Here is a 19,135-nt window from a genome sequence, read left to right as displayed (position 1 = left end):
GGTTCATGATGATCTTTCCTGTATACGCGTCACGTACCAATGCTCGGCTTAAAACAGCTCGGCTCTTAATATAGATATTTTCAGGCTGCCTTCCTAAGTACTTTTTCTGTGGCGTAGGCATCAATTACGACAGTAATTAAATAAATTAAGTTAATTACCATTTTAATTAGTGGAGACAGGCGGTCGGGTCAAATGGGAAAATTGCATCCCCTCCTGCGAAGAGCCTGTTCCCGCTTTCAGATTTCGCAAAAGTAGCCACTGGCAATTTTTAGCGAATAATAAAATCTGGCCAATTTTGTCGGCGATACCGAAACCGAAACTCCGAAGAGCGCAACGGCCCTACTATTCCGAGACGTCCAGAGTGAGCGAGCGTCGTCGTACCAATCGTCGATCGACTTCGCTTCGTGGTTGTACAGGTTCCGTTTGCGATTAGAGCACGTATGGCACACGTTTGTCAACAAATGGAGAAGAACTAACACTACTGCAATCGCCGTCGTGAACGGTGACGTCATTCTGGTTGCATGCTAGTTGCGCTCATCCGAGCTTCAGTTTCGGTTTCGCCGGTGCATCTGGTGGAATTACATTGCTCCGCAATGATTACGAGAGGCCGATTTTTCAACATTTCAAAGCGGTAACGGCCTCTTCGCCGGAAGGAGAGCAATTCTCCCATTCGAACCGACCGCCTGTCTCCACTAATTAAAAGTTAATTTATTTTATTTATTTCTGCATGTGTCTGGCCATCGAGTCTACCATAAAGACAGCGAGCAAATATTCCATTTCCTTTATTTTTGACGATTTTCGGAGATTTCTCGAAACGCCCTGTATAGGTTTATTCGTTCATTTCTAATACTTCTAAATGTCGAATAATTTAAATTCGTGTCCAAGCGAATTCGAATACTGTCATTATTCAAATATTCGAAGCGCTCGAATATTCGGCCATGCCTAATTTCAGCTGGTTTCATGGTGGGTGGCTGTTTTAATATACCGTTGCAAATACTATTGCCAGCACATATATCTATGCCTACCATTTCCCATACCTGGCAAGAGGCCCCAGCTCCAAGTGTTCAAGTGTAAAGATTTGCGATGTGAAGACCACACGACGAAGTTGATATGTTGCATGACGATTTTTAATCACACCACAGCTTAAGGCTCATAGCCATTCTGCACAAGCATTGGGCCTGTCATGAACACATCTCTGCCATGACTAACACACTCCCTGCAAGCTTGAAATAGAGAGCTAAACATGGAAGACATGTTCAACGTTAGATGATGTTTCAGCCAGTGTTTAAGGCCTTGTCGTACCCGGTGATGTCAATAAATGCCCAAATAAGTATACAATATGACGACAAAACCTAAGAAATGAAACTCAAATGGGACTTAGCAGAAGAACAGTTGCAACAGTCGTAGGGTGGGAAGGCAGGGTCCGTGGTAGACAGGGCAAGTAAAATACAGTACGCTTCCATCAATTCAACTCTGATGACAATGTTTTTTGTTTTGGTTATTTCAAACCCGCTTGATGGGTCCGAGCCAGCATCCATACAATTTAATGGGACTCTAGTTTTGTAATCTGCCTTTTTCATTTTCATGTGCTGCCTCCTGGTAGAGGCCGGGACAACCAGTATTGCCAGAATGAAAGCCTCCGAGGTCAAGATGTGTTTTGCAACTTTTCAGCTAGGGGAAGGACACATGCGCCATGACATCATGACAAAGGCGGATTTCAATCCTAAATTTTCCGTTTGCTGGATAAGTAAAACGTGACATGTGCCTGACATCAATGAATGCAGAGCCTACTTTGAAGGCTTCAAAGCGAGAATGGTAGCTCAGAAGTAATAATCACACCATTTACCCGATGCTGACGTGTGCCGTGTGGCTCTCAACAAAATTGTGTGGCTCTCAACAAAATGTTCCTGAAAATTGCACAAATAGTACAATCCAACAAGAAAATAAAAGCCGCTTTCGTAGCAGTCTACATTAGAACCAGCACAGCCATTATCATCGCCGTTGCTGTCAAGATGGCAACCATGATTGGCAAGAGAAGAATCGTAGTATGGTGACGACACTTTTTATCTGATTAAGAACGCCCATTCAGTTTATAAGTTACATATAAGATTAAGCTAGCACCAACAAGTCATGTTGCATCTTTTTGGCAGCCAGGTGTATTACATGCATCCCAGGATGTACTAGACGAATGGTTAGTCTAGGTGTGGGCCACTATCCTATTTACGACTGTTAAAGAGTCATTTAGTAAACGCAGATTATCGAGCAAGCCATGTACCATTCAGAGGAAAATATATTGCAGTTCTTCACAGGCTGCAGTAAAATGCTATCCACAGGTGATAACAATTGACATATGGCAAATTAATTGCTTTTCTGTGAAACTAACGTCTGCTGGTCTAATCTGATTGTCACGTTAGTTTTTATAATTCTTGGGTCCTCCCCAAAAAGTGGGCTCCAGTTCATTTTGAGGATGTGTTATAATAGCAGCACGTGCAACCTAATGAACTGGCGGTGTATGCATCTTGGCATTTCTTCTTCCTCTTGTTTGAGTCTATCTGCCAGATAATGTTGCCAACTTTGTCACTCCCATCAGAGTTAAATTAACGGAAGTCAGTCGCATAACACTTTCTCTAGAAGAGGAATGCAATAGGGCTGAACTAGGGCACATTATAAATGACTAAAAACACAAGACCAGGAGCCAATGACCAAACGTAAAAGAAGGCAATTTGGAAGACTAATCAATAAAATTTCAATACGGTACCATTGTTGTTGTTGTATACATCTCCAACTTGTGGTCATTGTTTACTGGCATTGCATTTCCAGTGCTGTAATGCAACTTGTGGGCACGTGAGCACTGTACCTTAATTCTGCAAAGCATTTAAAACAACTGCAACAGAGGAAAGGATGAAAAGACAGCTAAGAAACTCCACCTCGGATAGTTTGAAACAAAGGATCTGAAAGTAAGGAAGAATGCAGTTGCCATGTGCTGCAAGGTGTAAACAAAAACAAGTGTCATGCCGATCACAATGAATAGCAATGAAGAGAGACGTACACACTGTCATAACGTCTTTAAGATATGGCGTATTGCACAAAGCACATTGGGCAAATCTTGATGCTTATTTTTGTAATTAACTTTTCATTCATTACAGGTGCAAGAAAAAACGGAAATTCTGTAAGGTCAACAAATACAGTCAAACTCGGATATTGTAATATTGCCTTGAAAATTGTATCCAAAGAGTAAAGCACCGTATTAGCCACTGAGAAATAAAAATGACAATCTGTTCATTTCAAGATGTTGATGCTCATACAGCAGGAATTTTATTTGAGCTCCATAATTGATGAATATGCTTTAATAAGCTTCACCACAACAGAGACTTGCAATGTGGTGAAAAATATTAAATAGCAGAGAAAAGGTAGGCATCGCGCATTGGAACATCCTGCCTGTGGCCATTTGTTATCACAAGGAGGACCGCTAAACAAACTCAAGAAGGCGAAAGGCCTCACTACCTGATATGCGCATCCTTCAAACGGGCACAGATGAAAAATAAGTATGTAAACTGTCACGGTTTGAACACAGCCTTTGAGAAACAGCAAATTCCTGCCTCTGAAAATTCTCGTGTGAGTTTTTCGATAAGCTACAGATAGGCATATTTTATGAAAGGAAACAATTGTCATCCACTTATTTGTAGCATGAGGACATAAAGTAAGTGCACACGGATTTCTTTTTTTTTTTTTTGAAATACCTTGCCAGCTGGCGATGCATTTGTCCTGTACGGGATTCAGAGCTGGGACCAATGCTTTTCTGAGAAGTCACTCAACCAGCTGAACTAACCAGGAGCCCCGCAGATAGGATTATAAGTTTTGGGTAAGCGCAGATTATTTTATCCTTGCAATAGTCAAAAGAAGTCAAAAGAAATGCAGTTACACTTTTTCGCATCAATTTTCATCCGCGAGGTTTTGCTATAATCAGTTAAGTTTTGCTATAACCAGTTAATTCTTACTCGGTCCATTTTTCAGAAGCAAAGTCAATTTGAGAAGCAACGCTTTAGCAATCTTGGAAAAGCCAAACATGATCAGGTGCACTTCACGTTTAATATTATCAATAGACAGAATGATATTGTTATCCCCTATATATCAGAGTTTGACTGTATTTGAAGAGACCAGCGACAGCTCAGCACAATTCACTTTTTTGACGAGTGCACTCACTAAATCGCGTACAAATGAACTATGAATATCATGACTGCTCCTTTTGCAATTACCCTTATTTTTCAGTCAATTATAATTGATGATGATGACAAAGTGCAAACCTAAACAAATGATGACTGAGAAACAAAACGAAAAGGAAGAGTGATTTGCTAGGATTACTTTTTTATGGTTTACATAAAAAGAAACAACAAAACAGAAACAAGGATAAAAACTCGCTCACTAAAAACAAAGAAAAAAAAAAGCTGACCCACGAAGCAGCTATCTGCGCTCAGTTGTCTTTAAAAATCTCAAGTCCACCCTTTAGGGACACAAGAATTCCGCAGCAAATGAATGGCACATCACATGTTTTCTGCACTAGTTTTGAACCAATGTAGCTAACTATTGCCATTGAGATCAGCACGTCCCCCCGTGAAGATACCTACTTATAACCAAACTATCCCGCATAAAAAATGCAAATCAAATCAGACAACTGCACACGTCGAAACCCCGCAGTGCAGAAGACACACTACCAAACGTGCAGGGTCCAAAAATGGTCTCTGAAATCTTGTCTCGTAATGTGACGTCGCACCGGTCACGTAGTTGTACAGACAGTGCCGCTGCATGGCACCATGAGCAATATATCTGTGTGGAAGTTTGCGATGGCTTCTCAAGGCACTGTGCAAATCCTTACATACACAAACATACACGTACACGTCATGTGCATACATTCACCATCTACAATGTGGATAACTAGCCTTTCCCACTGCATTTGTTCAATGTGTCTGCTTCACAGGACGGTTGATGCTGGTCACAGCGATGTGCACTTGCGGAGAAATTGTTCGCTCAATTAGAGCCCACGAATAAGTTCTCGAAAAAGTCACCACTGTTGTCCTGAGGTTGCTTGCTGCCACCATTGGTTTCGCAGACCAGTGCACATTTGTAGGTACTCCTCGTGATGCTGCATTCGCTCACACATAGTAAAAAAAAAAACGTCGCATCCACAGCAGCAGTACGCACAACACCTGATGCCACTGCTCCAAGATCACTGATGCCACGAGAGGCGCAGCACAAAACACCTGAGTGGACTCTGTAGGGACCTTTGCGGTGCTTCACACAAATGGGGACGATGACCGAGGATAACTTTTCGTCACAGACACCGGGTGATGCAGCTTCATTTTACCACCGCACCGAAGATCGTCACTGTCACACATTGTCTCAGCTAAAAGTAACAAAAAGAGACACGAGATGTGTCTGTGAACAGTTTCTTCATCAGGCACCAAGGAGAGGGCTTTGCAGTACGTGCCACGTGAGGCACTCGGTGGATTTCAAGACGGGGAAGGCAGACTTGCAGCAGGTACCGTACGAAGAAAGGAAGCAAGGCACGGGAGGTGTGTGCTCAGTCGTTCTCTAGACGGGGCGAAAGGCACTCTTCCTTGATGCTCATGTCCAGGGCACTCGAGGCCTCTTCCTCCTCTGCCTCCCGAGCTGCTGTGGCAGCATCAGACTCTGCTTGCTCCAAGAGTGACCGCTGCTTGCAGTACCGCAACTCCTTAGGTGGCCGAAGGAACCTGGATTGCAATTAAAAGAGCAGCAAAGTGGTGAATGTCAATTTAGCGGTGAAGGCGCGAGAGGGGTGTTACTAGTATTACATCATGTGTATGGGAGGGGGCACTTTAGCATTGCAGGTCACTGTGTTGTTCATTTGCAAGTTGTACCCCTTGACATCATCATCATCATCAGCTGACTATGCCACTGCAGGGCAAAGGCCTCTCCCATTTTCCGCCAATCAAGCCGGCTCTGTGCTTGCTGCTGCCGTGTTTTACCCGCAAACTTCTTAATCTCATCTGCCCACCTAACTTTCTGTCTCCTCCTCACGCATTTGCCTTCTCTTGGAATCCATTCAGTTACTCTTAGTGACCAGCGGCCCTGCTTATGTCCATGTACTGTCGGCCGCAAACGTTTGCGGGATGTGCAGCGCGTGGCCGAGCAACGGAAAACTGCATTGCTGCGTCACCTACCGTGATGCGGCGGGTGTTGAGGCTATCGGCCTCGGCGATTAGCGACGGCGCGTTTAGACAACGTGCCGTTGCCGGATCTAATCGCGGAGGCTGCGGCCGATAGCCTCAACACCCGCCGCATCACGGTAGGTGATGCAGCAATGCAATTTTCCGTTGCTCGGCCACGCGCTGCACATCCCGCAAACTTCTGCGGCCGACAGTACATTTCTTCTTCTTGACTACGCCTAAGATGTCCTTAACACCCGTTTGTTCCCTGACGCACTCTGCTCTCTTCTTGTCCCTTAGGGTTTACACCTATCATTTTCCTTTCCATTACTCGCTCCATCGTCCTCAGTTTCTGTTGAACCCTCTTTGTAAGCCTCCAGGTTTTTGCTCCGTAGGTAAGTACCGGTAAGATGCACCGTACCTTCCTCTTTAGTAATAGTGGTGAACTACCATTCGTGATTTGAGAATGCTTGCCGAATGTGCTCCATCCCATCGTTATTCTTCTAGTTACGTCAGCCTCATGGTTTGGCTCCGCGGTCACTACCTGTCCTAAGTAGAACTTATTCCTTAACAAATTCCAGTGCCTCGCTACCTATCGCAAAGCACTGTTCTCTTCCGAGACTATTGCACATTAGTTTTCTGCATATTAATTTCTCAGCTACCGTTTGCTTCCCTTGTCCAATTCAGTAATCATGACTTGCAATTCGTCCCCTGAGTTACTCATCAATGCAATGTCATCAGCGAATCGCAGGTTACCAAGGTACTCTCCATTAACTCGTATCCCAAGCTCTTCCCAATCTAGGGCCCTGAAAACCTCCTGTAAACACGCAATGAATAGCATTGGGGAGATTGATTCTCCCTGCCTTACACCCTTCTTTATTGGGATCCTGTTGCTTTCTTTATGGAAGACTATGGTAGCTGTGGAGCCGCTGTAGATTTCTTCCAGTATGTTTATATATGGCGCATTGATGCCTTGATTCCGCAGTGCTTGCATTACTGTTGATGTCTCGACCAAACCAAATGCCTTCTTGTAATCTATGAAGGCTATAGTACATAGGTGTTGGTTATATTCCTCGCATTTCTCTATCCACCTGATTGATAGTGTGAATGTGGTCTATTGTCGAAAAGGCTGTACGAAATCCTGCTCGGTCCTTTGGTTGATTGAATTCTAATGTCTTAGTTCTATCAGCTACTATCTTTGTAAACAGCTTGTAGACGACGGACAGTAAGCTGATCGACATCACCTCCTACTTTTGTATTGCTCGAACATGGCATGCGCCATGTTCAAGCCAGGTAGAAGAGCCAACAGAGAGAGCCGAGGCTGAGGTAGAGAAGGATGCAGCTTCTGCACCACTAGAAGGGAGCACAGCTCATTGTCACTTGTTGGGGGGAGAGGGAGGAAAGTGGAAACTTGGAAGGGAGGCTGAACCTATTAAGATGTAACTTAGCAACGTTGCTTGTTGGGCGAGTTGGAACGAGTCAGTCATAACGTAGTTCAGCGCAAAAAACAGGCAACAGACGAGTGAGAGGACAAGGACACATTTGTGGACACATTTGTGGACAAGGACACAGTGTCCTTGTCCTCTCACTCGTCTGTTGCCTGTTTTTTGCGCTGAACTACGTTATGACTATTAAGATGAATAGCCATACACAATTGAGTGCCAGGTGAAGCTATTATAAAAACCAGTGCAACCCAGCACCTCTCCCGCATTGGTGGTGGACACTCTACCGCATCACGGCCATGGTCAGAAGAGGCGAGAAAAATGCCACTGCAGTGCCACCGCTGTTTCTCACTCTCGCCAGCCTTTCCCTCCAGCCCACCATTCACATTTCCACATGCTGCTGGCCTCAACACTGATTTGAGGACAGCTTTTTCCAATTTAATAATGTTGTTGCTAAGGCTAAGGCAATAAAAAGGTGCTCATGTTCCCTTGGAAACAAGACATGAGTGTTTCCTTGAATCACACGCGCCATCAATGCATGCTCTGAATATACAGAAAACATAAAAGTCTTGAAATGACTTAAAAGGCATACTAGAAGTCTTTATATTGTGGAACATTAAATAAACATTCGCTACCATTTTTGTCAATAATGTTTATGCTGTAGTCTTTCGTAAATTCTAGGGAAGGGCGAATAGTGAATTTGAGGTTCGAAGCGAATCCGAAGCAAATAGTGATTTGGTCGAATAATTTCGAATCGAATAGTTCGAATAGCATTTACCGGATATTATTAAGAAAAATAAGCATTTTTTCCTGACCCTTGCACAATATTTTTAAGGAGTGGAACTGGGTATGAGTGAATGTCACTTTTTTGGTTTGAAATGAAGTGGAGGCAGCCTTGAATAGTATCAGAATTTGAATAGCAGTAGGGTGCAAGGTATAAGTGGTGAAATACATTACAATTTAAAAATTACCATACTTAGCTCATATAAGCCCATATAACACGCTTTTAAACTTAGAAAAAGAATATATGCACATTTAACCTTGAAGTGTGGCTTTGCGGCAGTGCAGATTTCCCCTGGATGGGTTGTTTCACAGCACAGCAACCAGACGCCGCAGTGAAACCATCTTTACAGGGGGTTATGTGCAGTCAAGTGTATATATATATATATACTCGTTCATTTCGAATACTTCAAAATTTCGAATAATCTAAATTCGTATCGAAGCGAATTCGAATACTGTAACATTCGTTCGAATATTCGAAATGCCCGAATATTCGCCCATCCCTAAATTCCACTTAATCTGGTTAATTCGATTTTCTGGGCTCATTTAATCTCGTTTGAAGGTTCCAACCTGGGTCCATAGACATGGGCTTCTATGGGACCAAACATTTCCAACAATAGCAGCGGCATCCGACTTCCCAGCGCTTAGGGTACAGTGATTGCGCTGAACAGACGTTTCTTCCGCTGAAATCCTCTTATCTTGGGCCTGCCCATGGAAGATTCTAACGCACATCTTCTTATTTCTTGTTTTCGTCAGAACTCATTCGAATATTTACTGGGCAATGCCATACTACTAAACGGACCCAAAACCAAAACTGCATTTGCGGCAACCTAGTCAGAGCCAACTTAGTCACCACAATTGCTATTGCAGTCACGACTAATGACGGCCATGGATTGCATGTTGTGTACACAAGTTAGCATGCTGAAGTTACTTTAGTACTTCTACAGGCAGTAACAAATCGGATCACATGCTCTCGGCATTCCAGATAATTGCGCACGTTCAACAGCACAGCAACTGCTATGCAAAGGTGATGATGCTAGATTTCATCCTAGAACAAAGATGTTCTCTGGCTAGGGCTAACATCCTCTATGCATTGTTTGTGGAGTCTATATACAACTGCAAAGCTTTCTCTCCAAGAAACTTGTATCGGCTTTCTTTCGTAGTTTTGTGCTACGAGGGACAGACAACTATTTCCCTTTTGATGGACATTTCCCTACCATGCCGGCTACCACAGAACTGATTGCTCCCAAACCCGAAACTGTGGAAGCTTATGTCACTGCTGAGAAGCTTATGTGAGCTTATGCTCAATGGCTCTCAATGTCACAGTTGAAAATACTCATCGTTGCTGCATAATGCACATCACCATCACACTCTGCGACTGCTTGCACACATAACGCAAAAAGGTGTTTGCAGAACAAAACAGCTCAAGCAGAACACTTCTACTAGTCAACTGCAACTGTTGTTCGTGTGTTCAAGGAACAGTGACGAACGAGAGCAACAGTGGTAACCATTACATAACCTAACCACACCTCGTTTTTTTACTACTAACACGATTCTCTTTATACCTCAGCTCATTTCTGAATTACTCCTACTAGGCTCAGTGTTTTGACTCGAGTTTACTTGCTGAATGACAAATGTGCCCAATAAGAGATTCTTGTAGTGTTCTCCACGAGGAAGCATATCACCGCATGTTTTATGATGAATGCAGAATAAACGTTAAATGAATGCAGTTAAGACTGCAAGCCCAAGTGAAACCATGGGCTACGCTTGACACATTAAAAGAAGCAGTGAATGTCCGCGACATATCCTTCTGCAGCGCTATTACTTTTGCGTGGAATTTCTGAGGAAACGTTACAAATCCTCACTACAGACAACAACAATTCACTTGAGATATCTGGGTTCGAATGCATCTCTCAGCTAAATTTTTTTTTCAAGGCCACATCTGTCATAAAGGCACTGTTTGCATTCGTGTTGAAGGATAAATTATGGTGCAAAACAATGATAATTCATCCAATTGAGGGTGCCCTGCTACTACTGCGTGGCTGAATGAACTGAGTGAGCTACCTGTAACAGAGTCGCTCGCCAGGCTCCTTCTGGAGGATCTTGACTCGGTAGTAGTAGCGCATGGCACGCGACATCTTGTCAAAGTTCATGTTCAGGTGGTTCTTCTGCATGCCCCACAGCTTGGCCAGCCGATGCGGGTCGGTTATCTTGAAGACGCCCTCCTCCTCGTCCTTCCACGTTATGCAGTAGTGGTACCTCTGCTCGGGGTCGTTCAGCAGCTGTTGCAGGAAGTCCCACAGCAAGCGGACACCTTTGGAGGATGGCGAAACGCCAAAAACAAGAAAAAAACAAAACAAAAGATTATCTTCAACACCAGGAACAAAAAAATGAAGTATACTTTTCGATAAAAGCTTCAACAGGCTTCAATAATGCGCAGTGCACCAGTAATTTTTTTGTAGGTACATGTCTGAGGCCTGACTGACAGAGCCGCCAGACGCTTCCATCCCATCACTGCCAAGTTGGCTTGTGCGAATAGTAAATGTTAGGTTGCTACTTGGAGTATGTTAATCAGAATTTCTTCTTCTCTATCACTGCTTTGATTGGAACAACTTTACTTCCAAAATTCCGGTTTTTCAAGTTCATTGTTTAGCCTTTACATGAGTCTGTAAGGCACTTGAATTGACTGCTTTATCGAATGTGTGCTGAGAGTCTCGGTTTTTACGTGTGTTTTTAGTGGCACAAATATCATTTTCCAGTGTTCACACACGTTGTTCTGCGTCTACATTTGCGTGCGACTTCTGAAACGCATGCCATTGTCAGCCTGCCTTCGTGTTACTTTGGCTCTCTCTCGTCTTAACTGTGCAGCTTGTTTGCGCAGTTAATGCGCGCAGCTGACGGTGTCACATGAAGTTTAACTGTGCAGTTAATGCTCAGTTCATTTCTTATTTCCACAAGGAATAAAATCAACCAAGGCACACTCACTCATCTTATCACCTGGTGCATCAGCAACAACCCGGCCAGTCGTGGGCGGTCTCACTGGAGGCATGTTGAGTGCCATGGGCGGTTGAAGTTGTGGTGGCTTGGCAGCGACGGGTGGCATCATGGGGTGCAGCGACACATCGGGGATCATGCCGGGGAACGCCGACACCCCTCCCCTCGGCGGGAATGCGACTTGAGTCGGCGGTGTCGGACTTCGCCGCACCAGATCCACGACACCCTGCGCAAGTGAACGAGAAAGCAGGTGCTGTGTAGCCCCAACTGCATTTTCTGGTGCACAAGATTAGTTTGTATTGTTTTATGCTTAAGTTCATGTTAGTGCATCTGACAAAGTTGCGCACCTGATATATATGTATGCAATAACAATGCACACTGTTACAATCAACAAGCAAGTTCATTTACTCTAACGAACACAATAAGCTGTCTGCAGTAGCATTCGCAGAGAAATCAAATACCTTTTTTTTCACAGCAGAGCAACCATGGCCACAGATTTCAGCTCCTTACCATGTAAGTACTGCTGCAGGTGTAGGCCTAACTAATATTTTTGGTGTTTTAGTCAAGCTATTTTTTTGAAATATAACTTTAAAGCTCACGGCACTGAGGCCCGAAATATACAAATGACACCACAATTTCTTTATAATATGTGATAAAGCCCACCATGCCCCCATTAAATAAAGTTTCCACTTAGTTATTAAGAGTGCTTGTGTGAGAGGTCTCAGCAGTCCAGCAACATTCCTGCTGCTTAGAGCTGCTGGCTGTAATTTCTCTTTTGGATGCATCTATTCAGGTGTGTTTGTGGTTTGACACAATCGTTGTTTGTCCCAAACACATCATGCTTTGCAGGCCATGCCAGCAACATGCTCCAACTTACAGGGTTACTTACAAGTTCTTAAGAGGCTGATGGCAATAAAACTGCCACAGCTGCCAGCCAAAGTGGCAGGATTTTTTGACAGCAGAAAAGATGAAGTCTCTGATGGTCTTTGAGTGAAGTGCCATAGATATCGGATCTCTGTGCCTAAGAAGAGCATTACTTTATACTTTTGTTCTGCTAGATTTCATCATGCCAACCAAATTTAAAAACAGGTGCGTCTTATGCACAGGTGCACCTGACAACATAAACTTTTTCCCCAAAAGTTGCAAAAAGTAGTGTGTGTCATATAAGAAGGTACGACTTATACACTAAAAATATATGGCGCTATCTAGTCATATATTGATGTGCTGCCAACTTGACTGAACACTCAAAGAGTTAAGTAAGCAACCAAGAGGAACATTGAGAAACAGAAGAAGCGAGGCACTTAAGTGTATGCACAAAAGAAAGTCCAGCAAGGTGAAAAAAGTTTTTTATCTACTAATGACATGACGACTTAAGGCAGCATGGAAACATGTGGCACACAACAGTACAATGAAACAAAAATGTAAAATTAAGAATGGAAACAATTGCCAAGTGGTTGCCTGAACAAGGGGAATCGTTTGAGAGACCTGTTTTTGTTAGAAGCAGTGATATTGTCACATAGTTGTGATGGAGAAGAAGGCGGCAGGAAGACTGGTAAGTACGAAACTCTCTATTGGGCGAACTTGTGCCCATAAAATAAAAGTTTAAAGTACAAGCAATGCGTGCTGTACAGTGATAGTGGCAACCGTAGTTATTGGCCTTTGGTAATCTGATTGTCGGTGGAACGCATTGTCTTTTTATTAGAGCTGTGCGAATAGCAAAATTTTGGGTGCGAAGCGAATTCGAATAATAAAGATTGAGTGCGAATCGAATCGAATAATTTCGAATAATTTTCGAATATTTCTCAAACATTTTTCGAATAATTCGAAGTGAAATTACAGAAAAAGTTGCAGTGAATCCCTAAGTATGTTCTTGTGAGATAGCAACATGAAAGTGTTTCTTTTCGCTAGGTTTATGAAGCGCTGGTGGGGTCATATTTCATAGTTGTCTTTCTTATCAAGAATGAGGCAATGTAGAGGCCGAATTGTATTTATGTACATGATTTGGTGCAACCAAAGTGTTGCCGACAACACTTTACATGTGATAGGCAGAGATGCCATTTCCTCAGCCTCTCCTTCTCTTTCAACTTCTGTGGAAGGCTAACTGATGTGGCAGACAAGGGTGTGCTCCCTTCAAGTCCGGAGTTCCAAATCTGCCTCGTAGACGTCGATATATAAGAACATCTGAAATTTTGGATGCTAAAAAGCTTCGGCGTCCGATTTTTCAGACTTCCTGCCCAAATTTCAGGTCCAAAACAGCATTAACTGAGCCCCCAACTCTGCCACATCTTTCATCTCCATATTGGAACCAGCGTTTTCTTGAGTTAATACATTTGCGACCGTAGCGGACCTTGAAAGGCAGCTTTGCCGCAATACGTGGGTGTGATGAGGTGAAGCGTATTGAAAATCTAGGGACCACTTCCAAACGGACGTTGACTGTCTCTTGGCTAAGTTCGACCGTAACGGACCTTGAAAGGCAGGTTTGCCGCAATACGGTGGTGTGAGTAGGTGAAGCATATTAAAAATCTAGGGACCGCTTCCAATCGGACGTTGTCTCTTGCCTAAGTTCGACCGTAACGGAGCTTGAAAGGCAGCTTTGCCGCAATACGAGAGTGTAATGAGGTAAAGCATATTGAAAATCTGAAGGGGTCACTTTCAATCGGACGTTGACTGCATTTGTCTTTGGGAAGTTCGAATAGTTCGAACAGTAAAATTTCAGTGCGAATCGAATCGAATAGCAAACACTATTCGAAAAATATTCGAAATTTCGAATATTCGCACACCCCTACTTTTTATACGTCAGTGATCGAACCTTCCAGTATATTGCTGGCGCTTTCGTAAGCTTCCTAATAAACTTGACTCGTCGCGTCCTGCACGTAATCTTGACAGAACGATCTGAAGCAATAGCGAAGCTTCCCAAACATTCTGCCGTGACCTGTGCCGAGTGGTGCTAACAGATTTTTTGGGGTGAAATCCGATCACATCAATATATAAAGCAAAAAGGGCAGATGGCAATGATAAGGCAAAAATATTGTACAAATGAAGACAAGAAAAGCATATAGTAAGTTAATATTTCAAATTTTCAGTTGAAAGTAGTCGCAACCAAAACTCGCAGCTTCCTCATAACATTTGTCATTGTCGTTACGCTTGTCCTCATCCCACTTGCGGTTGCACTACAGCGCCAGCTGCTCCCTTGTCTGCTTTCTTCGGAATTTACATGCACGTGCACAAGATTTAACCCTACAAGTATTAACCTTACCTGCACCACTTGTTGGGAACATTCTCCTTGCAAAATGTTGCCAACCTATTGGGTTCACATAGCAGTTGCCTTTGTAGATATGCATCAACAAGCTCGCGGTAAAAATCTTAAGGACACCTCAAGCAAAGAAATTGCTAGCGGTGTCATGTAAGCATTATGAGATCCTATAGTGTCCTGTGCATCTGTGATGATTTATGCACACGGACTTATCTGATGTGTTGAACTGATGTGGTGGTGATGCCGCACCGGAAGAACTTTTCAGAACAAGTACCGTGTGAAATGTGTTAGATTCAAGAAGAAGTGACAAAATGGAATTCGTTCTTTAGGAGAGGAGAAAAGGAAGTGGTTGCTGTCTGGAACACCGGAGAGAACATGGGTGGGCTGCTTGCTGTTTAGGGTGAGAGCGGTTGGGTTCTGTACCCAAGCCAATCGACAGGCTTGAGTTGTACAACAGGCTTGAAGACCTGGAAACAGATATCACGCCCTTCGGGGGCAGATGCCTGCTAAATTAGCCTGCAGCTGTGCCAGTTGTTCGAACCCAAGTGCCAGAGTGGCCACACTACACCACACTCCAATCTGCTGCTACGTTGGCATAGCCAGCGCATTGCCATAGATGCGTGGCAATGCTTTAGCGTCAACCCAGCTGTAAGCTGAACTTTACTATCCCGGACTTTGCTGTTAAGGTTGCTCGTATAATGACTCTGTTTTTCTTTTATCCTAATTATTCATACCTTCTTTCATTCATGTCTTTTTTTTGAGTAACAAAAGCATCTTGCACAAGCAAGCGGTTTCGTTAACCATGTCAGTGAGGATATTTCTTGGTGATCGAAATGGTTAATCTCATGAACCTAATGCGCGACACTGTGGTACGGTGAGGGCGCGTTTGAAAGCACGTCAATGTGATTCAAGAAAGCTAGCGACCTTATGCCCTATCTTCCTATGCGGCAGGGGCCCAACGAGCTCATGACTCCTTCTGTAGCTAAAAAGTGCCTGCAAGACCTTATAACATTAGGATGAAAAATTTCTTTACTAGTGGACTGTTGGCTTAAAAATGTTCTGCCACAAGAATTTTTGAAATTCATCACATATAAAAGGAGTTTTCACATGAGTGGTAGACTTTCTCCCTCCTTCCATCACTGTGAGCGCACTGGAAGCTACACAGGAAAATGGCAAGAAAGTGATACACTGCCCAAGAGTAACGTCGCCGCACACTAGGGCCTTCAACATTTTCTCTTTTTGTTGAATATGCTGGCTGCTACTTTTGGCTCAGAGATGCATGCGGTGGCACTCGATAGGGGCTGCGGTACCTACACAATGCGGCCACAAGGCCATCTAGATTTTCCGCAGGCACCATTCATGAAATTAGCCAATACCTTTCTCGCCTGCTTCCTGCGTAGTTGGGCCTGCTCTCTGCGTAGCTGGAGACGATACTGCGAAGGAAAGAGCAAGCCGTTTTTGGCTGTTTTTGATACGAAATTGTAAATTTCCCGCTGCACGCTGTGCAATAATACTCAAATCATGTTCATGAGAGCCTCGGCTACAGATCGGCAACATTTTTCCCTTAAACTGCCTTCAACATGACCCTTGCCCAAACAAGAGGTGGCTTTACTGTGTTAACGTAAAGCCACCTCTCAGATATCAGATCACAACATGGCACACGATTGCACAAACTTTGGCTCATACGCTTATGCTTGCTAGAGCACACAATAGAGGCTATGTGCGATGGTTGGCTTGGCACACCAACGTTGGCAATGTGGCAGTTTTTTTTTTCTTTTGCGGCCAGCGGGGCATACGTGACCACCACTGCCGCTACTCTAGGAGAGTGCACGGTGCACGAAATCCAATGTACGAGTGACTGAAGTGCACGAGCTCTAAGACGACGCAGCGGTGTGCTTGTCAGCTACCAAGTGTACATGGTTGGATGGGAAAGTGTGCAAGCCTTGCTTGGGTGGCGGCAAAATTTTGTTTTTCATTAGCACCGTACTTCAGCGTCATAATTTTGATCTCATAGTAGAAGGAAACTGCGCTTGTACATGACATTCAAGAGAATCACTATGCTGCGATTAGATGGCCAACCTCTCTCGCAAAAAAGTACCAAGAAACTTGGCACGTTCACTGCTACATGGTACACTGATTGATGTTATAACAGTTACAGCCCCCATGCCTCTGAAAATGCAGATCATTTCTGAGCTGCGATTCGCCTGAGAAAGATCAACACGGGTGAAAGTCTTTTTAGCTCCTTTCTGACGAAAACGCCTGGCAGAGCCACCTTCATGTAGCTGGAGAGAGACGGAAAGGCGTCCGACTCCACCGCGAGTGACACCTCGTGTGCAGGAGGCATACAAATGCCGAGACCTCAAAAAGTGCTGCCGCAAGTGAACGCGCTACGCAAGGAAAGAGAGTTGTAAGCACCTGCTTATCCACCAGCAGGGGCGTGGCTGCGAGGGACGGAGGTGGAGAGGAGTTCTTGGCAGAGGCAAATCCTCCGTTGGATGCTGGTGTGCTGCTGCCAGCCTGCATGCCAGCGGAATCACTCTGGACGCTCTCGCCACCCGAGCTGGGGTCGGGACTCAGGATCACGGTGCTGTCCACCTCGGCTGACAGGGGAGACACCTGCAGGGGCTAAGAAGAGAAGGAAAGAAAGAAAAAAAAATAGAAGAGCTCAGTATGAATCTGCAATGGTAAGTATTGGGGCCTTTATGTGTTAATACAGTGTGTTTTGTTGTATGTTGCGCTCACGCACCCTCTGCACGTGTTACAATCTACTGGTTACACTTAATGCTGCTAAATAATATATGTCATTAGCAAGCCAGTTCTGCAGAACCCTGCAAATTGAAGGAAGGATCATAAAACAGAAAAACTGTACGGCGTGTCTTTTTGAACACGTAGCTACAAAGAGAACCTATGTGCATTTTGCAGAAAGCAAGCTTTCTGGAACTTATGCTGCAATTATTCAGCCCTTCTAATATGCTTTCGCTCATAATGCCTTTCTTGCTTTCACACAGTGAAAGCCACAAATCAAACCTGCAGCCAATTGCTTGGGTGCAGATGAATGAATGCTCTTCACACAAACGCAAATGAATGACAATTCACCTGGGTGTAAGATGTTGGGTCCTGCAGCAACACCTGGCCGTACCCCTGGATATCTCTTGTGATGACTGTGCTTCGGGGCACAGACCCATTGCCATGCGTACCTGAGGAGAAGCAAATGAAATCCACGTGTAAGTTCTTATTGCAGGCGATAAGATTGTGCAGTTGCATTTTTTTATATCGTCCACACTGTTACAGTAAGTAAACTTTCTGCCTTGTTCTCCCAAGCTAGCCTACCGTAATCTCGTTCCCACTCAAATATTGTGCTTTTAAGAACTGTAGCATTACTGAAGTTCCACGAGTGGAAATTTGAGGTTGAGGTACTGGCACAAGAAAACGTAGAGATGCGTTTCCGCAGTGATTACTGATAAACAAACAATGAAAAGCCGTGTCAGTAACAATTAAACCAGGGCACGGTAATGGCACGCAGAAAGGTGGGTACTTTTGTGAAAACAAGGAAATACAAATGGATACAAGCCATCCAATTGCCAGCATGGAATATGTTTGCAGCACAGCACCCTGAGCATCACATAGCATAACCATTATTATTAACAATTCGCCCCACGACTTTGCATAAGGACTGTTAAACTGTTCAGAATATGAGTAGGCTGTCCTTCATTCTGCAGTTACACCTCACAAACTTCCTCTGGAAGCTTACAAGTAATAAGTGAAATACAATGCCGGTGTGAAGAACGTGCATATAACTACAGAAAACTAGACTACAATTTCTACAGTCTTGTCCGCTTTCGATCTTAATTCAACAGAACCAATTCCATATATTTCGCAACAAAGCTTAAAAACTGAATACGCACACTACCATTTCAATGCAGTACATACGCTATTCGGTTTGACGAAGGTTATATGTCAACAATTTCAATAAAGGTATTCGTATTCGTAACATTCAGTACTTAGAAGCATGTACCATAGATTGTGTCCATGGTTACCTCGGCATTTCAGCAAGCATTAAATATCATAACAGCAAGAATAAGCTAATACTAACTCACTTGCAAGTGTTAAGTAAACAAGGATAGCACACAACAATTAATATTGAAGTAAAGACAAGCATAGGGTGAGCTTAGAAGGCCAAGCTCGAGATATGCTGACCATTGGTGAGCCGGGCTGTGTGAAGAGCCCTATGGAGAAGGAGCTGAAGGGCATTGAAGAGGACGTCGCCTGCCTTTGGGGCTCGCTCCAGAAAGTCAGCCTTGGACAGCAGGCACAGCGCCTTTCCTGCATGTGAAAGGCGTAGATGGTTTCGTATGACCACAACATCGAGCATGCCACGCCAAGAGACTTCTGGTCCTGTGCCTGATTAGTTTGCTACGCTGGGACAAAAATCATGTTTGGAAGTCATTTTGATCTTGGTGTTAGCCACATTAACAGGGAAG

General features: G+C 43.9%; 1 protein-coding gene across 3 annotated transcripts in view; it reads right to left on the bottom strand.

The window, feature by feature from the left end:
- Positions 1 to 1,109: 1,109 nt before the first annotated feature.
- The window catches only part of LOC119383746 (ets DNA-binding protein pokkuri), a 150,874-nt gene continuing 132,848 nt past the window's right edge, over positions 1,110 to 19,135 (bottom strand). For 2 of the 3 annotated variants that reach the window (XM_037652044.2, XM_037652041.2), the window contains exons 4-10: positions 18,852 to 18,977; positions 17,751 to 17,851; positions 17,070 to 17,279; positions 16,031 to 16,087; positions 11,393 to 11,627; positions 10,472 to 10,721; positions 1,110 to 5,750 (exon numbers count right to left, since the gene is read on the bottom strand). In XM_037652044.2, the coding sequence (XP_037507972.1) occupies positions 5,579 to 5,750; positions 10,472 to 10,721; positions 11,393 to 11,627; positions 16,031 to 16,087; positions 17,070 to 17,279; positions 17,751 to 17,851; positions 18,852 to 18,977 (1,151 nt within the window). In that variant the 3' untranslated portion in view covers positions 1,110 to 5,578. The remainder of the gene's footprint in view (positions 5,751 to 10,471; positions 10,722 to 11,392; positions 11,628 to 16,030; positions 16,088 to 17,069; positions 17,280 to 17,750; positions 17,852 to 18,851; positions 18,978 to 19,135) is intronic. The other variant, XM_037652043.2, reaches the window with a different exon arrangement.

This window comes from Rhipicephalus sanguineus, chromosome 2 (genome assembly GCF_013339695.2).
Source record: "Rhipicephalus sanguineus isolate Rsan-2018 chromosome 2, BIME_Rsan_1.4, whole genome shotgun sequence".
NCBI classification, from domain to species: Eukaryota; Metazoa; Arthropoda; class Arachnida; order Ixodida; family Ixodidae; genus Rhipicephalus; species Rhipicephalus sanguineus.
Note: the sequence above shows the minus strand (reverse complement) of the source record. Positions and strands in the feature narration are given on the sequence as shown.